The sequence below is a fragment of the Mauremys mutica genome, chromosome 4, assembly GCF_020497125.1.
Source record: "Mauremys mutica isolate MM-2020 ecotype Southern chromosome 4, ASM2049712v1, whole genome shotgun sequence".
Taxonomy (NCBI): domain Eukaryota; kingdom Metazoa; phylum Chordata; order Testudines; family Geoemydidae; genus Mauremys; species Mauremys mutica.
This window is the reverse complement of record NC_059075.1, coordinates 136,981,082-137,006,558: the sequence shown is the minus strand read 5'-3', so window position 1 is coordinate 137,006,558 and position 25,477 is coordinate 136,981,082. Positions and strand designations below refer to the sequence as shown.

Below are 25,477 nucleotides of genomic sequence, written 5' to 3'. Positions count from 1 at the left end.
GTACAAAGCAGGGGAGACTCAAGCCTTGCAAATTCTCTTCTTTCATCCTCATTTACAATGGTGTAGGTCAGATTCAAATCAGGCCCTTGATAGGCAAGAATGGGCCATTAATAGAGATCTCTGGGTAGCAGGAACAACAGAGAGGGGCAATACAGAACTCCGCTCTCCCCGGTAACAGCGATGGCAGAATCCCCGGGGTACTTTATGCAGAAGAAGCTCTGGGTAAGTGACTACAGGCCTGTGCTGGTTTCAGAGAGGGAACCTAGCGGTGATGAGCGCCACATTAGCAGCTGGGCCTTTTAAGGTTATTGCCGCAGCTGCGGAGTTAATGATTTGCAGGATGACGAGGTAGGGATTAAAGACCTTTCCAAGGGTCACTGGTTGGGAGCTCGTGGAAGCTGTGGGTCCACCCTCTCCCCACCCCCACACCCCACTCCACACACACCTTGTTTCACTCCAGGTTTATGCCAAGGAAGATGGTGTCTCTCTCGGAGTTTCAGAGTGAGTAAGGGACGCAGCCTCAGGGGGGTTGGTTGTTAACTCGTCAGCGATACTCAGTGAACCTGGGGAGCAGCCTGGCTCAGAGGCTGGGGCTTGTCTGTTCCGTCTGGTGTGCGATGCTGCAACTACTGGAGCTCAGAGCCATGTCTGGGCTGGAGCTGGAGGTTGCTCTGTCAGCACCAGTCACAGCAGATCAGGGAGTGTCAGAGGCAGAGTGAATTACTGTCCTGCCCCTGCCTCAAAGGCCCTGAGTCTGGTACTGTCCATGCAAAACCCAATGGGTGTTTGTTAACACCACAGAAACATGCATTTCACAGAAGAGGGAAACGTGCATTTCACAGCTCAGCAGAACTCATAACTCACCACAACTGGCAGCATCTGCTCATATGAGGTCTGGGTCTACAATACCAAGGCAGGGGGTGTAGATCAAGGGTGAGCTGGTAGTTCTTAAGGTTTGGAGTGGGGAAGCCCAGGACTGGGATAGCGGAGGGCTGTGGGTCAGGATGGAGAGGCACTGGCAGAGCTGGCTGCGGGGAAGCTCAGGACTGGAATAGCAGAGAGGGGCTGTGGGTCAGGACTATGGGGCATTGGCACAGCTGGGGTGTATGTGGGGAAGCCCAGGACTGGGATAGCGGACGGCTGTGGGTCAGGATGGAGAGGCACTGGCAGAGCTGGCTGGGGGAAGCTCAGGACTGGAATAGCAGGAGTGGGGAGGCTGTGGGTCAGGACTATGGGGCATTGGCACAGCTGGGGTGTGTGTGGGGAGCACAGGACTGGAATAGCAGAGGGGGGCTGTGGGTGAGGGCCATTGGCAGAGCTGGGTGTGTGAGAGGTTTGCTGAGTGCTTGCCTGCTCTTCTCTCAGCACTGTTAGTGACTGCAGAAGACAATAAGTGAGTAACTCATGTCCTGACACACATACAGTTTGCAGGTGTCTCCTGGGTTTTCAGACCAGCTTCTCATTGCTCTAAACCCCTACGACATCCCATCCTTGGCTGCTGTTTGGCTGATAGATAAGTTGGAGAGCCCTGGCCTGACCCAAAGCCCATTCAAAGCAATGGGAAGACTCTTAGTGAGTCCAGAGCTTTGGGTCAGCTCCATTTTGAAGAGGGTGGGGATTAGGAGGTGACCCCTGCCACATGGAAATCACTTCACAGGTTTTCAGGAAATTGTTTTCCTGTTTTCCAGCTGGCTTAACATCAGACTGTCTCCTTCTCCCTAGATACATATAGGAAGAGAGGCACTCTGAGGCCCAGAGTGATGGGTGAGCTCTCAAAAACCTACCTTAGATAGAAATTGTCTTGACGTGTTTCTAAATATTTGGCGCAACCCACAAATTAACCTTCCTTGCTGAGATGGCGACGCAACAAGGAACCACAGAATGGATTTGGTGACCGAAGCTGGCACCATCCAACACTTCCTTTGTAGCAATACGTTATCCTCTGGCTGCTGCACTCCTAATCGCTGACCCTCCATCTGTTGCAGAGATCGGCGTCGGTCTTGTGGGCTTTGGCCTATTTTTCATCTTCTTTGGGGTGCTCTTGTACTTTGACTCAGTGCTGCTGGCCTTTGGAAATGTGAGTACCTCAAAATCTTGGCCCCTTCCTTGCCCCTGCTGAGGGCAAAATATAGCACTGGGACAGGGGCCCAGACACGGCAACCCCACTGTAACCAGTCACAGCTCCCATGGTGGAGCGTGTCAGCCCTTTGGCCCTGTACAGCTTCCTATTATGAGAGAAACGGGGCTAGTCTCTGTTCAAATCCTGCTCAGGTTTGTGTGAAATAAACTTGCTGCATTTCAGTCCAGCTGTGATGATGTGTCCCCATCCTTACTCTCACCACAACTGGTGCTAACTGATCCCCCTTGTAGGCAACCTCAAAAGAGAAGCCAAGAATCAAATCACATGGAGACTAAACTACTATCTCCCTATTGGGGATGGTCTTTTCCAATCAGGATTGAGACACATGGTGTGGGGGTCCCTTGTATGGTGCAGCCCATACCTGTGTGGGGTAAACAGAGCATTTCGGTCTCCAGGGAAGTCAGCCCAGCACCTCTCCTAACAGGCACTAAAGTCCTCCTAAAAGTTGTCTTGAATTTACAAATAAAAAGAACAAAGTGCTTGTCTACACATGGAAGTTCAGGTAGGGTGTACATTTAAAGAGGATTATCTATTCCTGATTAATCACTTCACAGGTGGATGCTTTTATTCTGAAGTAGTTTAATCCATTTCCAGAGCAGATTCGGAATAAGGCACTCTTACTCCGGGATAAGAGTATCTGCGCATGGCGTTAATTAGGAAGAGTTAACCAGGAATAGCTATTCTGGAATAACTCTCCATATAGACAAGCCCTGTAACATGAACACGTTTTCATTCTCATGAAATATCAGAGATGTTTCCTTCTAACATCGAGGAAATCAGCTGGCATCGGAATTCTACCGCAGTCGTGCAATCCTAGTGGGGTTCTACTGGTGAAACTGTAACAACTACAGTGGGGATAATGATACTGACCTCCTTTGATATCTACTAATGAGAAGTGCTGTGTAAGACCTAGGTATTGTTATAACTGAGAGCAGAATTTAGCCCTTCATTCTCTTATCTACTGCATTTCTGTTGCCTGGGACTTAGGCAAGAAATGCGAGCCTGTTTCCTTACTGCATTATTACAGTGGCTCATATGCATTGTCCTTTATAACAGTTACATGGATTGCAAAGGCAGGCAAGTAGGATACTGCGTTAGCGTGATGGATGGTGCCCGGGTGAGGGGAGAGGGGATGCCCATGTTGGCAGATGGGATAGACAAGAGTTCTCTTTGATACACACGGGAAAGAGGAGCTAGAGCTGGTGCCTGATCGGGAATGGATGAAGGGAATGTGTAGACCTTCTCTCCTCTAACAAGTCCTGTGCGACTCCATTTCCTCTGCTTAGCTCCTGTTCCTTTCTGGCTTGGCCATTATCATTGGACTGAGAAGGACTTTCAGCTTCTTCTTCCAGAAGGAAAAGCTAAAGGGCACCAGCTTCTTCCTGGGAGGCATTCTCATTGTGCTCCTGAGATGGCCTCTTCTGGGCATGTTGCTGGAGACTTACGGCTTCATCACCCTCTTCAGGTGACTTGTTCTCTACATGCCTTTGGTTTTGGCCTTTGACAATAGCCTTGCTAGGGTAACTGGCAAAACTCCATAGGTTTGAAGCATTGTGGGTGCTAGGAAACCCCAATCTCATTCCCCTAAGGAATTTCTTAGCAAGCATCCAAAGCTCCCTAGAAAGCCACACAAATGTCACAGGATCAACTCCCCTGTCATTTGCAAGGCATTGATTTCAAATGGTGTGAGCCAAAAGAGATCCTACTAGGCTCCACATCCGTACCAAATCTACATGGCCGCTTGTGTGCTGGCAACAACCGGGTAAACCTGGCAAGCAGCTGGATGGGCAATATTTCCCAGCTAGTGAAAGCTCACAGGAACTTTTTAGACCTGGGTTTATCTCACCCAGTTATAGATCATGGGGAAAGTCCTTCCCTGACCCTAAATCAACCCACTCCCTTCCCCAGCTTCCACTCAGTGACTAACAATTATCTTTGTTTTGCTCCAGGAATTTTTTCCCAGTAGTCTTTGGGTTTCTGGGAGTTTGGGGAAATATTCCACTGCTGAGCAAGGTAAGCGGGGCTTTGGGGTTGGATTTCATGCAGAGTCGGGGGGCTTTGGTTTTGCAAGGTACTGGCGGAAGACCCCAGTAAGGACACTGGACCAAATTCTGAGCTGGTGTAAATTGACAGATCTTTATTGACATTTCCAAAGCTTCACAGATTTACACTGGCTGCAAATTTGGCCCATTCTCCTCTCATACTGGCTTCACATCTAGTGTAACTTAATTGATTTCAAATGAGTCACTCCCAATTTACACAAGTGAAAGGGAGAGGAAAATCTGGTTGAAAGAGGCAGTTAAATTTTGGCCCTCAGTTACACTTGAATTATTTGAATGTCTGCGTCTCACAGCCATAACTTAACACAGACTAAGCACAAGTTTTTAAGAGTTGGGATTTTAAAAAGTCTTTGGATTTTATGTTCCTTCTCATCCAATGTTAATTCTTCCAGAAAGTCTTTTTTACTCTTGCTATTCTGCTGCTGACTTCATTAGCTGATCTTCCATCTTCTGTAATGATGCTTCCTAAGTAGCAGTGATTTCCTACGTGTTCTGCAGCTGTGTCACTCGCTGGAATCTTGCGTGTTTTCCCAGGATCCTTGCGTACCAGCATAGTTCTTATCTTGTCCACAGTCAACTCTAGACTCTCATTGATATTAGAATTGGTCAAAAAAAATGTGAAAAATATTTGCACAATTTTTGTTGAAATGTCACCAGTGTGAACATTTCTGACCAGCACTAATTCAGAGGCAGCAATGTGTATCTGTTCACTAGAGGTCTGGACTGTATCTTCTGTAGAGAAAAAAGTCTTAAACTGTGAATACAGAGGTGCTGCAGAGACGGGTTGTACACCATAGCAAATAGCATCGGGACTTCAACTGGTCATCCCTTGCTACAATGCCGACTGACTGTCCTGGGGCAAGTCTGGGAGAGACCGACACTGTCCTTGACAACATTATTGAATTAAGTTTAATACCTTTGTGGTCCATTTATTCAAAATGCAGTTGTGTCTGGATTATTGTGGGATTGTACGTAACTTCTCTAGAAACCTGACCAATTAAATCTCTGAAAGCATTAGGGACTTCGAAGGGCTTTTGGGGACAATCTCTGTGATGTGGCTACCCTGGAAAGTACTTGGAAGGAGGGAAATGCAAATTCTCCCCTGTGAAACCAGCCTTTTGAAACTATGCCCTGGGGAGCAAGTCCCCCTGTCTACTGGTTACTTGCTCCTGGAAACTCCAGATCAAAGACCCTTCAACTATATAACAGATGGACTAAACTTTACCTGAATGGGCTACTTCTGAGCTGAGGCTGTTATGTACTTGTGACCATAGAGGAGTTTTGAAGGACAAATTAGCTACCACAGCCCATGGCGGAGTTGGGGTGATCGCTGGGAAGCTTTTTGGCATGTATGTAGGTTCCTTTATTGTTTTAATACATTTTCTCTGTAATGGTTTCGTCTTAAGGATAAATCAGCTTGCACCACAGCTTACCTGTGGGCAGATACACTGTTCTAGTGTCTGAAGAGGAAGCAAAGAGGTCTGCTTAAGCAGTCTGTCCTTTGCTGGGAATAGCACCGTGAAGACAGGGAACTGTTCAGCCTGGGAATACCTGAGTCAGAAGCGGGAGAGACGCGGGGCTCCACCCGAGAAAGGCAACAAGCTGGGAAGCCAGAAACCTGCCCGTGGGTGCCCTTGCTGAACCTCTAAGGGAAATACAGGCGCAGCTGTGCTGAACTGCAAGCGTCGCCATTATGTTCAGCTGGAGTTTACTGCCGCTGCTAATGAATTGTCATTGTTGCAGCTATTCCAGAAACTAGGAGACACCAGCTCCTTGGTGTGACCTGGAAGAGTTTCCAACAGCTAGTGGAGATAACGTCACCTGCTATAGACACCCGGATCCATGGGCAGCCGGCTCTCATCGCACAGACACTAATCTGCGGTCTCTCCTAGCCAAGAGCCACTGGACATGCTCTTTTATTGTGTGAAGGAAGCAGGTTGGAGCCAACAGATCCTGCTACCAATTAACCCAAAAATCCAAGCCTTGCTATCAGGTTGCTCCCAATTGGATAGATATGGCTGAGATTCTCACCTTCCCATGAGCTACACTGGAATGAATGAGTTTCCCAGGCCGGATGGTTGTGCAAGTTGTTGATTTACTCTTTTGTCATGTCCTCATAGAGTGAAATTGTATGTGGATTAAAAAGCATGTCTGAGACAATATTGTGTCCCAGGCCTATTAGAGCAGTGGTTCCCAAACTTTAACAACCTGTGAACCCCTTTCACTAAAATGTCAAGTCTTGCAAACCCCCTCCTAAAAATGAATATTTCCAGGGATTTTCTCCTTTACCTGAGTATATATTATAAAAGCAGTGATCTTGGAAATATAAAATTTGTTCTTATGACATGCTTATTACACACTATTATTAATTATTATTTATCATTACAGTATTTTTATTATATTATGAAAACGGCAACACTCTTCCAAGATCTCACTTTCGTAGCTTGTATCACTTTGAATAAGCCTGTTCTAAGACAAGGCTCCTATGTTTCATCAAGGAGTATCAGATGTGAAACAGCATGAAGGTATTTAAGAAGCCAACTCAAAGACTTCCTCCTACACAAGCATTCAGGTCTTGAGCAGTCCAGGCAAACAACGAAGCTTAAACTTGTTCTTCATAATAATTTTAAAAACAACACTAGCAGCCAATTTAATTTTAAAAACAGCAAAAAATATCCACCTCCCTTTCCATTTCTTAGAAGGAGTCTTGAAGTTTAAATCTCCTCAGCGTGATAGATATGCGTGCTTTGATCTGCTGAGCTCTTGGAAGTCCAGGGGCTGCTGGCCCCGTGCTGCCCGGGGTCCCTGGGGACAGCTCCGTCTGCCATTAGGGAATTTTTTCCTGAGAACCCCCTGTAACATTTCACAAACCCCAGTTTGGGAACCACTGCATTAGAGGGACATGCTGCTGTTGACACATTTCTCAGAGCGTGCCCATTCTGATGGCTGCTCCATGCAGGATAGGAGCCTGCTACAGCTAGGAGAGAGAGGAGTTATTCCTTTAGCTCAGGTTAGCTAGATCAAAACTAGTTCAGGTATGTCTACACATGCTGCAGTCATACCGCCCGATCACAGTGTAGACATACCCTGTATGAGTAGCTCTCAGGAATCATTCTGGACAAAATACCTGGAGAGGGTCGGGAAGAGCTTGGAAACAGGCTTTCCCAGCCCTTGAAGGGCTCTGACAGAACAAAAATGAATCGGGGAACTTGGAAAGAAGTTGCCTGATTTCAATGGGTGTTTAAGCACAAAGCTAAAACCAAAGTCGTGTCTGATGCCTCCGTGGTGAGATGGGAAGTGACGCAGAGTGTCTAGGGAGCATGGAGTCCCGCAAGGCCAATGAGCATCTCAGACCTGTCTGATTCCTTTTCATCCTGGTTTTGTAATATTTTAAAAATCACTAAGCAGCAGGTGCTGAAACTGCAGCGACTGCACTAATGTTCCTCTCCGGTCTCTGTGTCTTAGCTGTGAAACAGTGAGCTGCGTTCTCTGGCTGAGCAATCCAATTGTTTGCGTTGTGCCTTTTGTACAAGCTCAAGGTGCCTTTCTGAACTGGAGCTTGCTCCCATCAGCGGCAAATTAAACTGCAGGATCAGGCCCTGAAAAGGCGTTGCAGCGTTCAGTACGAAATAAGGTGAGGTCCCATTCCCTGGGCCAACCCACTGATGGCGCCAGCCCCTTGAGGTCGGATCCTGCACCCCACTGCAGCATGTCGGGGAATTCTCCCAGTGCAGGAGCGACATAGTGCTGGTGCAGCCCTGTGCTTAGGGGGAATGACCAGAGTGCTCTTCTGGGCTGCAGAACCGCCAACAGGCAGCCATGCAAGGCCTTAAAGGCTGAGGGCTGCTCTAACTTACTGCAGAGGTCACATGCTCCTCTGGACTAGGATCTGGGAGGTACAAAGTGGTCATAAAGCTACCCTGCAGCTCCCCCTGCCTGGACTGCTCTTCCCAAGAGGCCCGGCCCGGAATCTGCCCTTAGAGTGCCGCTGCTCTGAGAGAGGGCAGGGGAGGTTAGGAAAACTCCTGTTAAGCCCCATTAACGTTTCATGACCTGATCCAGGGAGAGTAAATTACCCTTTTCGTGGGCAATGGCCATGAGAAACCAAATGATATTTGGGGGCATTAATTAATAAAGAGCTGCAGAGGGGTTAGCAGGTGGTAGCGGGGGAGAGCACAGCAATAGACTGATGATTACTTCCGATAATTAGCTCTCGTTTTTAAAAGACCATTCTGCTGCCAAACAGGAGAAAATTGAGCGAGGAGGAATGTTCTGTATTGGAAGGCCAGATGCCAAGCAGATAGCTCATGGCTGATCTATTGAGAAGTAGGGCATGTTCTTTTCAGTCAACCGCTGGCTGCAGGAGCGTGAGCTGCCTTTGCTATGATTAAGCACTAAAGGACTTCAGAAACAATGGAGCCTCTCCGGAGCCCTCGTTGAAGCTGGAGGCACGGATCTGGCTGAGGACACTTGGGGAAGCAGGAGGAGTGAACCCATCCTGTCTTGTATGAGGCAGGTTCCGCAGACAGTGATGCAACAACGCTCCACGGGGAAAGGGACAGGCAGAGCGCTAAGCTGCTGCCGGAACAAGGCCAGATCCGCAGCTGGTGTAATTCTGCACGGATCCGTTGGAAGTCAATGGAGCGATGCCGACATACAACAGCTGAGAATCTGGCCCTGTTACCTTGCATTATAATGCACCTATGCCCACAAGATCGCTTCCTTGGCTGCATGTTCTGACCGCTGGCTTTGGCCTCAGCCTTGTCTTTCCTAAAGCCCTTGCCTGGCTTCCTATTGGCTGTTCTGCAGCCTGAAAAGCTGGAGCGCTGAGCCCTCTGGTCATTCCCCCTCCCACCCTGTTCTTATGCAAAGGGCTGCACAAGCCTTGTGTTGCACGGGGGGGTAGAGGGGGGGAAAGGGGATTGCACAAGGTGCTGTGGTGGGGGCCAGCAGGGTACAAAGTGGATGGTCATGGGCTAGGAAGCTGTTTGCTTCCAGCAGCCCCAGTTCAAGCCCAGCCTTGTTGCATAGGGACAGAAAGCAGCTACATGTCAGACCACTGGTTGGTGGCCCTTGTGCAGAATTTGTGTGTTGGGTCTCAGCCCAGTTCCCCCTGGGCAGGCATCTCCATCACAAAAAATAGCAGTAGGGCTGTCTCAGCAAAGAGGCAGCAGCTGAATATTGAAGCGAGCAGGGGGACTTAACAGCCCTCTTTTGGCAAGGTGCCATGGAGGGCCGAAGGAGCCTGTGCTCTCCTATCTCTTGCCCTGAAGGGTGCATTCTTACCTACCCTAACTCTAAGGAGGCCACCAAGCCAGTCCTGCTGGCCCCCTTCCTACAGGTGACAGTCACATCAACTTGTCCTGTAATTGGCAAGAGCAGGGCACACAGAGGTGGGTAACTCTCACTCCCTGGCCAGAGCCAAAACGGGTCCACTTGGCATCGCCTCTGTGCGGTGAGTCCCTCCTGAATCCCCCATGCTCCACACCACTGACCTCCTGCAGCACTGACAGCAGCTTCACATCCAGGCTCAACTCCCAGGACCTGCCCAAGTAAGCCCTGTGTATGGGCTACTAGCCTTGTCCCCCGCCCAGTGGCTAATGGAGTAGCACACCTCTGTGGTTCTATAGCTGTGCAATATCTCTATGCAGCTAGTTAGCTGCTGAATTCCTCCAGGGTCATGCCCGGGGAAGCCTTGGGCATGGTGTGATGGGAGCATCAGGTTATGGGCAGCTCAGCTGTCTTCCTAGGGAGCCTCTCACTAGAGCTTGCTGTTCCCCCGAGTGCCCTGTTAAAAGGCTTGTATTCATTAAGTGCATCTCCTTGAGAAAGAAGGAGAACATGGATGAGAGACCTGGACTGACTCAACTCATTGTGATGAGTCTCCCTCTGGAGACTGTCCTGGGGGTCGGCAGGCCATGGCGAATGGTATTGGTTTGTGGGAGCGTATCGTTTAATAGCAAGGCCATCCATCATGGTGCTTCTGCCTCCTTACTCGGAGGTCACTGGAGGTTCTTTGCTTTGCTTCTTGTGGCCTCGTTAGTGCTAAGGCCACTTCCGCCCTATTTTGAGGATTAAAGTGATGCCTAAGCACTGTCCCAGCTCTCTGAACTGGTGAATTTTAGCCCATGTCTCTTTATCCTGTAGGTTTCTTTGAAAAACAAGCTTAGCTCCTGCCACTGCTGGCGGTAGCTGCGCTGTCTGGGGCTGTCCAGCTCTGAGAATAACATGGGGAGTGAAGCTGTTGGGGCGTTCTCCACCCAGCAGTGGTTTCTCTGCAGAATGCAGAAACCGAAGCTTTGCAAAGCAGGGTGAGCGACTGTCGGGGCGTCTTCTGACTTGACACACGTTTGGGAAAGAAGGTTTTGAAATTGCTGGAACAGCCCATTGTGACATTCTACAAACCAGGACGTTATGCCAGCATAGCTACACTGGTATAGCCTCTGTAGTATGGATGTACCCTGAGTGAAAAGGAAAAGAGTTTAAGAAGGGGGAGGGGCAGGGAGCCAGTCCCCAGCTGGTATAAATCAGCGTAGCCTTGTTGAAGTCAATAGAATTAGGCCAATTTATACCAGCTGATGATCCTGCCCAGAGAGGGGCAAGTTGTGTTCTCTTGTTTCAAGTGGTGTATAGTAAAATTGCAGGTCACAGCAACAAGCAATCAAGAGAAGAAGATAAGTGGCAATTTTCTGAAGTGAAATGACTGGGAGGGCGGGAGGAAAGTAGAGGTGGGTCCAAGCCTTGCTGACATCACAACCAGCTCCTATAATAAGGGGGAGAGGTTTATACTGAAGATGAGAGAGATCCAGCCAGCTGCTCACCTGTTTGTAAGGGACCGGAGTGGGGAGAAGGGTCTCATCAGTTGCCTCCCTCACCCTGCACACGAAGGCCCACGAGCAGCAGAGGTAAGTGGAGGACAAGATCATGTAAGAACTAAGCTGTGGTTCATTTTTCATTTCTCCCCTGGTGAAAACTTGGGTTCGCTTTTCATGGAAACTTTTTAAATTGAAACCCAAATGTCCTGTTTTGCGGGGAGGGGTATGTTTAATTTTGGTCAAGGAAAGAGACCGATTTTAAATGGTCAAACTAATCATCACCCTCATCATCAAATAGAATATGATCATGCTTTGCGCTTTCGTAGTAAAAGGACCCAAAGCTCTCGAGGAGTTAGACACTGTTTGATCACTAGGCAGACAGCGAAATGGTTTCCCAGGCAGCGAAATGGTTTTCTGCACCATATTACAGGTGGGGAAACTGAGGCACGGAGAAGGGCAGCAACTCTCCTCAAGATCACCCAAGACTGCTGCTAACACCAGTTCTGTTGCACCGGTGGAAGCAACACTGAGCATGTACATAGCCCAGGCTCCCGCCAGCATTTTAAACACCATGTTGTCTAACCCGGTTCAAAATAGGGCTAGTCAAAATGGAACTTAAAACACTGGTAGCAGTAGGGGGCACATCTCCAGTAGGGCTCCCTATGTTGCTACCACTGATAGATATGAATTGGCGTTAGCAAAAAATGGGAATTTTTTTTCAAAATGTCCCTAGTGTAGACCAGGCTAAAATGAGCTGGGGGTGGAATCTTAGGCTCCTGGCTCCCAGCCCTCTGCTGCACTGGTTTGTCACAAGAGAACGTTTTGCACCATAATCGTGAAATGGCTTTTTGACCATGCCATGAAGAGCAATTTGGGTCTAAAACTAAACAGTGTGTGAAATCCTGGCTCCATCAAAGTCAATAGCAAAACTCCCATTGACGTCCGTGAGGCCAAGATTTCACCCTTTAATGTCTCCCTTATCTGCATGACCACCTGCTCTTACACCTCAACTAGTTAAAGTAGCTAGAAAAGGAATTTTGCAGGGACTGTCAGTCCAACAAATTTTCTCCACATTTAGAGAGAGAGAGAGAGAGAGAGAGAGTGAGTGTGTGTGTGTGTGTGTGTTGCTGAATGGAAAAACGATCATATACCCTGTGTTTCTTATGTTTTCTCAAGAACTCCAAAGACCTGGAAAGTGGAAAAGAAAAAAATAATTCAATTTAATTTTAGAATGTCTCTGCATAGGAAGGAACTGTCCTAATTACCCTGTGTTTCAAGGTTTTTATTTTTTTTTAGTAATAAATGGCCATGTTCGGATCTGCCCTACGTTAGAAGGGAGTGTGTGCACTTTGAGCTATGCAGCATCCTTTTTCTTTAGAAGATTTTGATTTAGTTGGGGATTGGTCCTGCTTTGAGCAGGGGGTTGGACTAGTTCACCTCCTGAGGTCCCTTCCAACCTTGATATTCTATGATTCTAAGATAGGGACGGTTTCCTGGAATTGATTAAAAGCCGCTTTGACTTCTTGTAAGATGCAAGGGAACAAATGAAAAGGGTGAACAGCCCTGTTCGTTTTTATTACCAGATAGGCTGTTCTGTTTAGAGAGATACGGATATAAAATATCAGCCGGTTGCTGTGACCTATAGCAGGTGACAGACCAAAGAGTCCCAATCTGCCAGGAGAACTTGCAGTGTTAGCCTGATGCAGTTAACCTGGGGACTCCTTAAGATGAGCACATTAACTCCATTAACGGAGCACGGTGAAGGGTCCAAGGACAGATGAGAATTCTTTGTGCAGTTTAGTTAAGGGTCCTTATTGCCAACAAAGAGTGCGGGATTGGCAGCCCTGGAGATGATTCTCTTTATTTATGATTTATATTGCAGTAGCACCTAGAAACCCCACTCCTGACCCGGGACCCATTGTGCTAGGTGGTGGATAAACACAGAACAAAAAGATAGTCCCTGCTCCAGTGAGCTCACAATCTAAGACGAGATGACAGTTAGAGACAGACAGACAGATAAGGGAGCATGAGAAACAGATAGAATGGGCCTGATTTTTCAGAGGCGCCAATTCACCAACAGCTCCTGCTGGCTTCACGTAGGGCTGTGGGTGCTCAGTGCTTCTGAGGGTCAGGCCCAGAAGTTCGTCAGCTACAAAACAGGCACAGTAATGCAAGCTTCCCCTGCCCGCCAGGAACGAGCCTCAAATTCTGAGAAGCAGGCGCTGCGTCTTAGTGAGAGAATTCAGGCCCGTGTTCCGTTCGAGCCCGTCGGCTGCGTTGCTACCTTGTTGGCAGTGCGAGCTAATTGGAGCGGACAGTGATGAAGTTTCTATGCAGTTAATTGAAGGAAAGGGGCTGAGATAGGGCTGTCCGCTCGTACAGACAACCGAAGAGCCCCAACTGCCACAGATGGAAAGAAGGACATTCCTGTGGTTAGGGGGCTGCCTTGGAACATGGGGCATCCAGGAGCCATTCCCAGCTCTGCCACTCCCTGGGTGCCCTTGGTCTCTCTGTGCCTCAGTTTCTCCTCAGTAACATGGAAATAACAGCACGGCCCTACCTCACAGGGGCGTTGTGATGTTAATTAAATCAAAGGCTGTGAGGTGTTCAGACCCTACCATTATGGGGGCCAGACAAGTACCTCAGCTTGAGAGAGACAGACAGGATTTGAATTCGTGACCTAGATATGAAAGGCGTCCTGGGTAAAGTTCTCAAAAGCGTGTAAGTCCCATTTCCAAAAGGAGCTACGGCCTCCACGAGACTAGGCCTGAGTGAAAGTCAGCGGGTCTGGTATAGGGTGACCAGATGTCCCAATTTTATAGGGACAGTCCTGATTTTTGGGTCTTTTTCTTATATAGCTCCTATTACCCCCACCCCCGTCCCGATTTTTCACATTTGCTGTCTGGTCATCCTAGTCTGGTATGTCCCAAAGGACTTCTAAAAATGGGCCTGAGACTTCACCATCTCCTTTTTCTCCTCTCTCCTCACCACCTCTCGTTTCAGCAGGGAGCCCTTTGTAGCTGCCCTTGGCATTAATCTGCTGCATTACTGACCCCACCTGCAGGGACAGGGGTGTTTTTTGATGTGTCTTTGGCTGGGCCTGCTTGCTGAGCTCAGCTTTCATCTGACCATATTGATCCCCTTGCTCAAAGGCTCCGTGCTCTGTTAGCCACCCCCTGTAGCCTCTATCTCCGCTCCTGTAGCTGCTAGCAGGTGGATGAAAGGGAGGGGGCTGCCACCTTTTTTGCAGTCCCTGTTTTGCTTTGTATCCCATTAAAAGGCACCGATCCCACGTGCATGTCCCATGCATCATGTGCTTCGCTTTGTGCAGGTGAGTAGCCCCATTAATTTTCGTGTGAGCAGGGCGTGCTTGGGGCAGCAAGCCACTGGGGGCGCTCTGCCGGTCGTCGCGAGGGTGGCAGGCAGGCTGCCTTCGGCGGCACGCCTGCGGGAGGTCCGGTGAAGCCGCGGGACCAGCGGACCCTCCGCAGGCATGCCGCCAAAGGCAGCCTGCCTGCCATGCTTGAGGCTGCAAAATGCCTAGAGCCGCCCCTGGGTGTGAGGGAGCCATTTTAAATTTTAGTCATCTAAGCTTGCTACTTCCAGCAGAGTCAATATGCAGTGACTCCACTGCAGAGCATAGAGCCACACTGAGTTTGTATCTGTGTCTCCGAGAGCAGGCTATATCCCAGAGACTCTCCCTTTAAAGAGCAGAACATTCCTGGAGACTGGAAGCCATCTGACTGACTGTTGTTACTTTCTTCTTTCTTCCTCTGTGTTCTCTTCCCCATTGTCTGATATTTCAGGTCTGGGCCAGCCCAGGATGAATCCTTTCACCTCCATGCTCCTGCTTCTCTTCTTCTCTAATGCTCCGTTCGGGAAACCCGCAGAAAGATATTTCCCCCTCTGGAGCCCTCGACACACAGGTAGCACGATTGCCCGTGGAGATCCTGCACTGAAAGCCACTCCCTTGGAATCAAAAGGGTGACGTCTTCCAAAGAGGTTGTGTGAGCTTGGCGCATAGCCCCGGCACCTCGGGGCTTGGCCGGTGCATAGCCCCGGCACCTCGGGGCTTGGCCGGTGCATAGCCCCGGCACCTCGGGGCTTGGCCGTTCATAGCCCCGGCACCTCGGGGCTTGGCCGGTGCATAGCCCCGGCACCTCGGGGCTTGGCACATCAGTTATGGAAGTAAAAGAATTGCTTGAGCCCAAGCACCTCTTTCATTACAAATTAAGCACTGCTGGTTGTTAATTGATGCCTTGAGGCCAGGAGCCCATTGTGCCAGGCACTGCACAAACACAGAACAGAGAGACAGTCCCTGCCCCAAACAGCTTCCACGCTTTTAAAAATTCAAAATGTTTTTACTTGCTCGGGTGTAACTGCGCAGGCTGCCCTCAATCTTAATGAATCTGGTTTTCAGAGGTGCTGAGCACTCACAGCTCTAGTGAAAGTCAAGAGGAGCTGTGGGTGCTCAGCACAGCCCTGAAAAACAACCCCCCGAGGGCTACATTTTCAGAAGAGCTCAGGGCAAGATTTTCAAATGCTCAGGGCTCCCCCAGTCAGGGCCCGACTTTTCCAAAGCACTCAGCACATTGGATGCAGAGCAGGGTCCATATTCAAGTGCCTGTGAGCAGTGGTGAGCTGGAGCAGGTTCCCAAGAACCAGTTGCTAAAATTAGACCTCCGTGGAGAACTGGTTATTAAAGGGTTACGGGGGGGGGGGGGGGGGGGGCAAGTTCCCCCCGGCCCCTCCCCCACTCCCCCTCCCTTAAATCAGAACTTTTTATAGGGAACCGGTTGTTAAGATTTTGGCAGCTCATCACTGCCTGTGAGCTCTTGGGGGACAGAGACTGTGGCTCTGTACGGCTGTTAGCACAATGGGGCCCTGATTGTGGCTGGTCCTTTGGCATTTCTGTAATCAACACCATTGAGTCATAATAAATGGGAGCTGAGCTCTTCTGAAAACCCTTGGGGCATCTTGTGAAGGCTCTGTGAACCCTCTCCCTGTTCTGGGCTCTGGGCGCTCCACCGCTAACTCGCGCATTGCTAAATTTCCAAAGCTTGACGGGTGAATGTGGGGAGCAGGATGGAGAGGGGGCAAAGAGAAGGAGTTGGGGGAAATGTGGGGGTAAGATTATGGCAGGCCCTGGACAATAACAGGCAGCCAGTGAATTCTTTCCGATTTATTTGTTTGGATTGCGGTGGTGCATAGGAGCTTCAACCAGGACCTCATGTGCTGGGTGCAGTGCAAACACAGGACAAAAAGACAGACACTGCCTGGCACTTGCCACTGGTGAGTCTGACACTGATCACTTTCCCTCCTCAACTCCTTCTGCGCCTTTCTCTGTAGGTGACCATTTCAAATACCTGGCCAGCCTGGCCCACTGGGATCAAGCCATTCCTTGCTCGGAAAGCAAGCCCAGCCCTGGGAAGGGAGAACTGAGATCCACGCCGCCCCTGCTGTGCAAGCCGCAGGAAGACAGCCAGGTCCAGCTGGGGCAAGGGATCCATCCGGCCAGGAGCAGAGCCATCTCTGTCCCCAAGGGCTCGCTGCTCGTGGAGCGGGAGAAGGATCTCTCTGCCTACAACTGGAACTCGTTTGGCTTGAGATACGGCAAGAGGCAAGCAGACACCGGGGAAGCCAAGGTGAAAATATTGTGAAGCCAAGGAGCAGCTGGAGCTGGGGGTAAGGGTGGGGGGAGGGGGTGGGTGAATCAATTGCAGCAAGTGACCTAGCTTTACAATGTATTCTCAAGCATTCTCTGCTTTCTGTCCTAAGGGTGCAGGAGGAAGGCATGGAGGGGGTGGGAGGATATGCAGCACGGCCACAACTTTCCAGAGGGATTGGGAGAGTTTCTGTTTGGGGGGAGGGAGTCAATCTAAGATACCTCAGGCCTGGTTTTCAGAGGGGCCAAGCACTCACAGTTCCCAGTCACTTCAGTTCGATCTGTGGGGTGCACAGCATCCATGAAAACCAGCCCCAAATCGTCATAGGTGTCGCTAGCCTCTGTTTGCCAGAAGCTGGGAATGGGCGACAGGGGATGGATCACTTGATGATTCCCTGTTCTGTTCGTTCCCTCTGGGGCACCTGGCATTGGCCAATGTTGGAAGATGGGATGCTAGGCTAGATGGAACATTAGTCTGGCCCAGTATGGCTGTTCTTATGAGTTTGGGCATTTAAAAAATGGAGGGTCTGCAAATCAGAGGGCACTTCTGAAAATGCTGGCCCCAGAGGCATATATGACCGCAAGGCTGAAGTCAGTATGAAATCGGTATAGATGGTACTGCATGGGTAGTTTCTGTAAAGGCTCAAGTGTAGGAACATCCTTGCCCAAGAGTCTGATCTGCTAAGACCCACAGGGCCTCTTTCTCTCTCAGTCCTCACACAGGGCCTGATTCTGAGGAACAGCGACACAGGAAGCTGACCAGTTCTGTAGAGTTCTGAGCATGATGTTTTCAACAGAGGAAGGACCCCTGTGGGTCACCCAGATCTCACATTTGGACAGTGAAATCGAACCAAGCCCATACATGCCAACAGGAGGGCTCACAGGGGGACTTGGTTTAGATGTTCCATTGTGGAGCCCACCTCCAGCCCGGAATGTCTTTTGCATTCCTTCTCCCCTTGACTCAGATGTCTGGCTGGTTGACTAGCCTCCTCCATCCCCTGTATCTGAACCAGTCCACACCTGCTGGGAGTCTCAAACTTTTCCACTGCGTGGCCCACATCTTAGAAAAGAGAGAGTGCCTCCTGGTCGCATTGCATCCCATCCCATTTGCAATTCTGCAGACCACTTCCTGCCCTGTTCGTAGGAACACAGGGATTACCAAACTGAATCAGACCAAGGTCCATCTAGCTCACTGCACTGTCTCTGATGCTTCAGAGGAAGGTGTAAGAAACCTTGCCACAGGCTGATGTGGAATAATCTGCCCCCCATATTAGGTCTCTAACAGTTGAGAGGAGGTTGGCTTAAGCCCTTAAGCATGAGGTTTAATGTCCCAAAATTGTTAGCCTCAATTATAACTCTGGATATTCTTTTTGAACCTTGCTCATTTTTTGGCCACACCATGTGGCAATGAGTTCCGGAGTCCAACTGCGTGTTGTGTTCAAGTGTTTGTTTCCTTTAATCCCTTTAGAATTTGATTGACTGGCCCCTTGTTCCTGTGTAATGGAGCAGGAAGGAGCAAAGCTCCCGATCTCCCTGCCATTCATTATTGAATATACTTTTACCATGCCCCCCTCATTCACCTCCTTTTTAAGGAACCCCCACTCTCATGGACCTCTTCTTCTCGCAGCTGCAGTTGTATAATGTCCCTGCAGCAACCACAGCAATTGCTCATGTAATGCAATGCCCCTGGGTGGGTCGTTGGCAGCAAACCTGGGCTCAAAGCACATAGTCAGCGCTTCATAAATAATAGTCACATGGAGCCTGCTCTCGGTGCACTTGCCAAGCATGGATCAGGTGCACTCAAAACTCCCACTGAAGTCCACAAGGAACACGGAAGCGGGCTCCACATTTGCTGGAATGGGAGCTCTCAGGTAAAGAGTCTCTGAACCCTCCAGCATAGGGGAATGAAGGATTGAGATTCTTCTTCCCCCCCTTCATTGTTTCCACATGTTGGGTCTGATTTCCAGGAGTGCTGAGCACTCAAAATGTCAGATGAAGTCACTGAGAACTGCAGGTTCTTTTGAAAATCAGGCCCATCCTGGCTACCAAGCCTTTGGCATTTAAATACTCACACGCTCTTGGATGAAACGTGTTGTGGCCCTTGGCATTAGTCAGCGTCCCAGCAATTCTTACAGACCTATTGTTGAACCTGATCCCTACTTATTACTTACTTGGGCTCTACTCATTGAGTGATGCCTGAGGAGATGCTGAGTAAGGACTATAGGGATAGGTCCACCGTAAATAAGTCCCCAGATGGACACTTGATTGTACAGTTTGCTAAGCTTTTGGGAAACAGGAAGAGGGAAAGGCTGTTTCAAAAGTCACCCCTTTTCATCTGAATTTTTCTGCTGGCGCCTGTGATTCTCTGACATTGTTTAATAAAGGCAGCTCCATCTTCTTCCTCTGCGTCTTGTCAAATCCTCTCTCCTAAGGGCGTTGTCAGCAGCTCTTTAGACATTTTATAAAAAGCAGCAGGGCAAAGGGAGTCAAGACGTAGCCAACTAAAATATCCTCCAGCCATCTAGGCTGTGTAACGTACTTTGCAAACAGATGGGCAGGGTGGGGAGATTTGAGTACTCCTACAGCGCCATGATGGCTGGATGCATGTGTGACGAACCTGCTAAGCAGGAGACAACAACGCCTATTGGAACCTTCCCCACTGTACAGCAGAGGAAGGACTCTGGCAGGAGGCACTTTTGGGAGGCCACATGGTTAGCCAAGAGGTGCAGAGAGGCCGCACTCAGAGATGAATCCCCAGGAGCTCTATGCAGAGCCGCATGTGGAACAGGCTGCAGCTACCAGATGTTACAGCTGGGTGAAGGTCTTTGCGGGACTTTATGGGGAGCAGTGATGACTTGGTAGGGAGCCAGTGCAGAGGGGCGCCAATGAGAGACACGCCACTAAGTGATCCTGGCCTGGATGCCTGCTTGAATTGAGACTGGACTGGAGAGGGCACCCCAGGCACTAGGCCCGAGGAGCTTTGACTCTCCATTGGCCTGCCCCTGGGACTCAGACAGGAACCACTATGGCTCAGTCACTTTGGACTGTAACCGTTTAAGCCACAGGACCTAAGGCATCTGCAGCCTTTCCCCCTCCTGCCAGCCCTAGCAAAGTGCCCTTTCCCTTAGCCGTGGGTCTGCGTGGTTCTCGGGACCCCCCAGGGCTAGCACCTGAAAGCCCCGTCAGAGCTGTGACGTAACTGGCATGGCTCCTGCTGCCTTAGGGGTCTGGTGTGCTCCAGCACTGAGCCGCTATAATTATCGCACGCACAGGGACTGTAGCAGAATCATGGTCCCAGGAAGAAGTGAGGGGTAAGACTGGGCAAAGGCAAACTGGCTGAGAATCAGGAGCGGTGAGGTCTGTGGAAGAGTCTCCCCAGCCACCCCCGGGCCTGCTGTGGGCTGCTTTGGGGCAGCGTCTGCCACCCTGAGCTTGGGGTATTCCCCGGGGATCGGTCAGCCGGCTTTCTGGCTCCTCCCGAGCATCTGCGCCCCCAACAGAGGGACTGCACTAGAACTCGGAACTGGCTGCAGCTTTTCGGAGCCTGTCTCTTTAAGGAAAGCCTGCTCTGAGCTTCCCCTGCTGCAACCCTCCCGTGTCCCTTTGCTGCAGCCGAGCTCAGGGCGTGAAGGCAGAGCCCCCCTTAGGTCCTGGAGAGCTACAGATGGTCCATACTACATTTAAATTTGAAACACGCAAAGAACAAACTCCCAGTCTGTCCTCTGGGTCACTGGCTCAGCCAAAGCCCTCCCCGGCCTGGGCCTGTCGCCGGGCCTCATTCCCTTCCCACTCACTGCATTTACACCTCTGGTTACTTTCGACTGACACCTCGGTAAGGGAGAGGAGACTCCAGCTCCTGCACTCACCACTGTGGACTGTACCACGTGGACCGTGAGTCAGTGCCGGTTCCGGCCCTTTGACACTGTGCTGGTGGCAAAGACGGGCCACAGCAGGTCCAGGATGAATTCCCCTGGCTCAGGAGCAGCCTAGAGCCGGTTCGCGTGGCCCTACGCCACCCCACCTCACAGCACGTAGCGCAGGGGTGTGTTGGGACTGGAAGGGTGATGACCAGAGTGCTCTATCCCAGATGATTTGGCCTTCCCCACAGCTGGAGGGCTCTGTTGTAAATTAGAACAGCCCAGAATCCAGGAGGCATAAAACCACTCCTGCTCCTGCTCCTCTTTGGTGAGACACAACCCAGAATCTGGCCCTCCCAGCTTGTCTCTCTCCCCCCTTCATCTGAGCCCAGCCACTGGCTCATTATGCTCATTCATTTGTTAATCAAGGCTCCTGGGTTCCTGTAGCCCTCACACAATGCCAGCCCTGAGTGGGTAATGAAAGCCCTGGATGGGCCTTTTCAATTCTGCCTCCGGCCCCAGCTGCTAATCTCACAGGCGAGGCCCTGGGCCACTGGAAGAGGTGATTGAAAAATTCCTTGAGGGGCTGTAGTGAGTGTGAGAGCAGCTGGCCCAGCTGGCCTTGGACCAGGTAAAGGACAGGGGCGGTTCGTGAACAGCTGGGACAGGGCGTGGGGAAACGTGACTCGTGTCCTTGAAAACACTCAGGGCCCCAGGAGCCACTCTGGCCTTGGAGGAGCGCTGCTGGCACGACTACCAGGTAGGTGCCGGGGGAGCCTTCCCAATCCAGGGCAGAGTGGGGGCCGCAGAGCTTCTGGGACCGTCCTACCAACTGGGGGCACCTGATCAGCTGATCTGTTTGATCCTGCTGCTTTACTCCACTGGCAGGTACTCTTCAGCCACTCAATCCCGATCCCACTGGAAGGCAGCTGTCTAGTGGTGACAGCAAGGAATTGGAAGCCAGGACTCCAGGGTTCGATTCTTGCTGCTTTGTTGCTGTGTGTGACTCTGGGCAAGTCACTTCCTCGCTCTCTGCCTCAGTTTCCCCATCTGTAAAAGGTGATCACAGTGCTCACCTCCCTTGCAGGATGAAGCTTAATTCATTCCTAATGTTGGGTTACTCAGATGCAGGGTGCTACAGAGAGGCAAAGGGCTATTCCCACAGTCCAGCTGTGGAGTATGGTTGCTCTTCTTCCAGCTATGATATGCTCTGCATTTCGGCAGCAGTTGCCAGCTGAGCCTCTCGCATGGATTCCGAGGCCTGGTCTATGCTTGAAACTTCGGTCAACGTAGCTCCGGTGCTGGGGTGTGAAAACTGCACACCCACAAGCGCTGTGCTGGGTAGGTCTACAGAAGAAAGCGTTGAGAAGAGTCCCTATGGGTGCGCCACGCATCTCCAAGGACTACAGTTCCTGCGCAGCGTGAGTAGCCTCTCCTTCTGTTGACCTAGTGACTCTTGCTCGGGGAGGGGGTGTTCCTACAGGGATGGGGAAACCACTTCCGGGGCTGGGAGTCTGCGTCTACACACTATGGCACTACGGCTACAGTGCCATGATGCTGCTGCTGGAGCACCAGTAGCGCTGACATGGCCACACACATCACTGAATTAAGACCCATGTCCCTTTCCCTTTGCACACTGGATAAGGGGAGTATTATTCTCCTTGTATAGACGGGTGAAGGAGATTAAAGGCCCCAGTGCTCCCCACCCCGGCAGCTTTTATGAGAAGAGCCTAATCCCCCGAGATATGGCCAGAGGTTAGGGTACAAGTCCAGCCTCATAACATGCTTCCCTCTCAGCCCTGCAGAAGCCCATCCAGAATGGGATCCAGGCCCCAAGATGGGGCCGCGTACTCCTGGCAATGTGCTCTCCCCCCTCCATGACTCAGAGCTGGAAAACGTCCCCAGCCCCCTTGCTCCCAGACTTGTGTCCTGACCATGAGACCCTCTTCCCTTCCAGGAGCCATTGATTTAAGTGGAACCCTTCGTTGTGAAAGCCCCTGCTCTAGGAAAGGCCTCTCCTCTAGGAAACTCAGCTTTGCTATGTAAACAAAGCCACGGGATGCCCTAGGAGGGGATTTATATCTGCCGGCTCCTGGCCCGACTATTTCTCATGTTCCTGCTGCCCCCGGTCTCAGCTCAGAAACGCAAGCAGGGGGCTGGTGGTTTGTGACCCTTTCCTCTGGGCAGCCAGCTCAGAGGGCACCAGGTTCTCTGGTGTGACGCATCCCGGAGCCCCTGGCCCCAGAGGGACGGAGTCTCCGAGTCCCTCTATGGGAAATGACGACAGGCAGGATGGGCTCATGGGACTGAGGTAGCTTAGCCGTGACCCCGCCAGGCCCTGCAAAGCAAAGGCACAGAGATGAGAATGAACAGCTGCCTTCCCCGAGCATGCGGGGCCATGGAGCGGCACCAGCACTACAAGGGAAAGTCCTCTGGGGCCAGTTTCACTGGGGGGGGGCGGGGGGGATTTGGGCAAAGTTGTGGGGCCAGAAACAAGCTGCCAAGTCAGAACAAACTGCATCCAGGGAGCATCTAAACACGCTGGCTCTGACCGTGTGCTTGAGGGCCGGAGGCACAGACCTGAGGCTGAGTGGACAGTGCACCAGTTGTCTATCTGCCAGATTCTGGGCAGCAGGCCCAGCAGACCCCAGCCGCTCTAACTTACAGCAACGCATCCCAGTAGTGCCCAGGATCCCCATAGGCCCACCCTGGATGTCTCACCCCAGCACAAACCCCTGCACTGTGGCTGGTGAGGGGGGCAGGCAGAAGAGGGCTGCTCGCAGTGAGCCTATGCTGCGCTGGTACCCTCGGGGACTTTGCATTAATGGTGGCATATAGGGGCAGGAGCCAGGCACAGAATCTGCTCCACCTGCTCTTTTCAGTATTCGTTTCTGCAGCCAACATAGGGCCCAGCATATCATCTCTGCTCTATGCTTAGCCTGAACCAAACTCCCGGCTTTAGGCCCCGGATCTGTGTTCACAGCTTCCCCTTGTCTCTGTTAACTGGTTGGATCTGAATGCCTTGGGAGGGGGGGTGGATCTGGATCCAGATTTCGAACCCTGATATTTGGATGAATTTGATTTTTGGATCCGGATTGCAAACTCTGACGTTTGGCAAGTTTTCATCCGGGAGTCTGGATCAGCCTGTTACGGAGATAGGAAGTTTGGACCCTGTCCCAGAGATGTCTCACACCACTAAGCGTGGTCGCCAGTGTTAAGGGTGGATGGGGGATCTGGAATCCTCTTCTCAGCCATTCTTCAAATCTTTCCCTTCCCCGGGCGCTGCTGGCAGAGTGCACCAGCTGCGTTCCAAACCAACGTGCTATTTGAACTATGAATGCATTGGTTTGTTTGTTTAGCTAGTTATTTCATGGCATGGGCCGTTATGTAACCGGGTCCTTGAGAGAACATTTTTATTGCCTTCCGAGTAATTTCCCACTGAGGTCCCTGAGCCATTGAGATCATTTCCCTGGCTGAGCTCTCCAAGGGCCTGATCCAGGGCCTATTGAAGTCAGTGCAAAGACTCCTACTGACTCCAGTGTGCATTGGACCATTAGCTCGTTTGCTGATGTCTGCGACTGTGAGTTTTCTACACGCAATGGGGAAAGTGAGAATAAATCCGCCCTATGAGAATAAATCAACCTAGCTCCATTTATGCCAGTTTAAACGAGTTGACCAGCACTGTACCTTCTGCAAAGAATTCTAGTAAAGCCCAAACAGATTCCACCTGGTGTAGCTTGCGTTATGAGTTGTAGCTAGTTATTCATTGTAAAACGCGGCCTGTGTGTTTTGTTGCTAGGGTGATCAGACGTCCCAATATTAGGGGCTTTGTCTTATATATGCAACTATACCTCCCCACCCCTGAAAAAAAAGTATCCTGATTTTTCACACTTGCTGGCTGGTGACCCTATTAGCTGGTTGCATGCAACTGTCTCGTAGATGTAACTTTAAAAAGAAGCTGGTCTGGGCTTTGTTAATATTGAATAGGTTAACCTCCCCGCCCTTTTCCCAAGACCATGGAGAGCTCAATTCATCCTTGAACCTCACCCGATCATTTACACCAGTGCAAAGTGGGGACGTAACACAACCATTCTGATCTGGTGGCATTCAGCATTAACTTGGCATTGGTGCAAATGACAGTGCAAGGTGGTGATGGATCGAGCTGTGAGGCCCAGACCCTCGGCTGGCATACATGAAGCCATGGAACTATGCCGATTTGCATCAGCTGCTTCCAGGTCTCCACTGTTGTTGTTTTTTTTTCCCCATCTTTTGATTTCCCCTGGGCAAAGTGTTCTGTTCTGGGAGCAGCTGTGCACAGGGGTAAATGACTCCACAATGGACAAGGCGGCGGAGAATCGGGTCCCAGGTGTCGGCTAGCGTGTGACAGTGACCACTGCTTTCAGCGCGGTCCCAGATTTTGATCACTTGAAAGGATGCCTTGCCTTGCCTGGTAGCTAAAGGGAGTGCTCTGCTGCTCATTGGGAGACCAGGGTTTCAGCCTGATTCCCTGGGCTTGGCAGGAATCGCACCAAAGCCACAACCCTTCGTTTGAACCAGCACTTCCCACCCTGCGTTATTTACTGGATTGCCACACGCAGCCAGAGCTCTTACGTAGTCTGACCTGTGTGCCAGCCCCACAGTGCCCTTTAACCTGGGGGAGGGGAGGGAAACAGCTGGGTTTGGGAAAATCCCTGCTCATCAGGGCTGCGTCCAAGGCAGCCTGTGGGAAAATAAATACAGAGTCAATTAAAGAAACCCAACTGCTTTACTGACCCTTTAAGGCCCCTCTTAAGTCTCCTGTGCTCCATTCAAGAACAGGCCCGTGGCTGGGCAATGACGCCCACAAGATGGTGCGTGACTTGTTTTCTCTCTTCCAAAATAGAGTTGGCCACCATGTTTACTTGACTGCTTGAAGCCAGGCACCCAACATAAGAACACAA

General features: G+C 50.7%; 1 protein-coding gene across 6 annotated transcripts; it reads left to right on the top strand.

Moving 5' to 3' along the window:
• Positions 1–403: 403 nt before the first annotated feature.
• Positions 404–19,070, top strand: LOC123368016 (vesicle transport protein GOT1A-like). Of its 6 annotated transcripts, none has more exons than XM_045012447.1 (6): positions 1,986–2,077; positions 3,427–3,605; positions 4,090–4,153; positions 14,822–14,941; positions 16,365–16,660; positions 17,393–19,070. In XM_045012447.1, exons 2-6 carry the CDS (start codon positions 3,552–3,554, stop codon positions 17,408–17,410), a joined length of 552 nt encoding a protein of 183 aa, XP_044868382.1. In that variant the 5' UTR covers positions 1,986–2,077; positions 3,427–3,551; the 3' UTR covers positions 17,411–19,070. The 6 variants fall into 6 exon arrangements, with proteins under 6 accessions (XP_044868387.1, XP_044868386.1, XP_044868384.1 ...); XM_045012448.1 differs by having other exon boundaries at positions 16,365–16,700; XM_045012452.1 differs by lacking the exons at positions 16,365–16,660; positions 17,393–19,070 and adding an exon at positions 404–501 and having other exon boundaries at positions 14,822–14,943.
• Positions 19,071–25,477: the final 6,407 nt, after the last annotated feature.

What these genes read in the sequence shown, in the direction of transcription:
- LOC123368016 (XM_045012447.1), top strand. Translation starts at nt 3,552, where the DNA reads ATGGCCTCTTCTGGGCATGTTGCTGGAGACTTACGGCTTCATCACCCT. An exon ending in GGCTTCATCACCCTCTTCAG is followed by an intron (nt 3,606 to 4,089) that starts GTGACTTGTTCT and finishes GTTTTGCTCCAG; the next exon opens with GAATTTTTTCCCAGTAGTCT. An exon ending in ATATTCCACTGCTGAGCAAG is followed by an intron (nt 4,154 to 14,821) that starts GTAAGCGGGGCT and finishes CTGATATTTCAG; the next exon opens with GTCTGGGCCAGCCCAGGATG.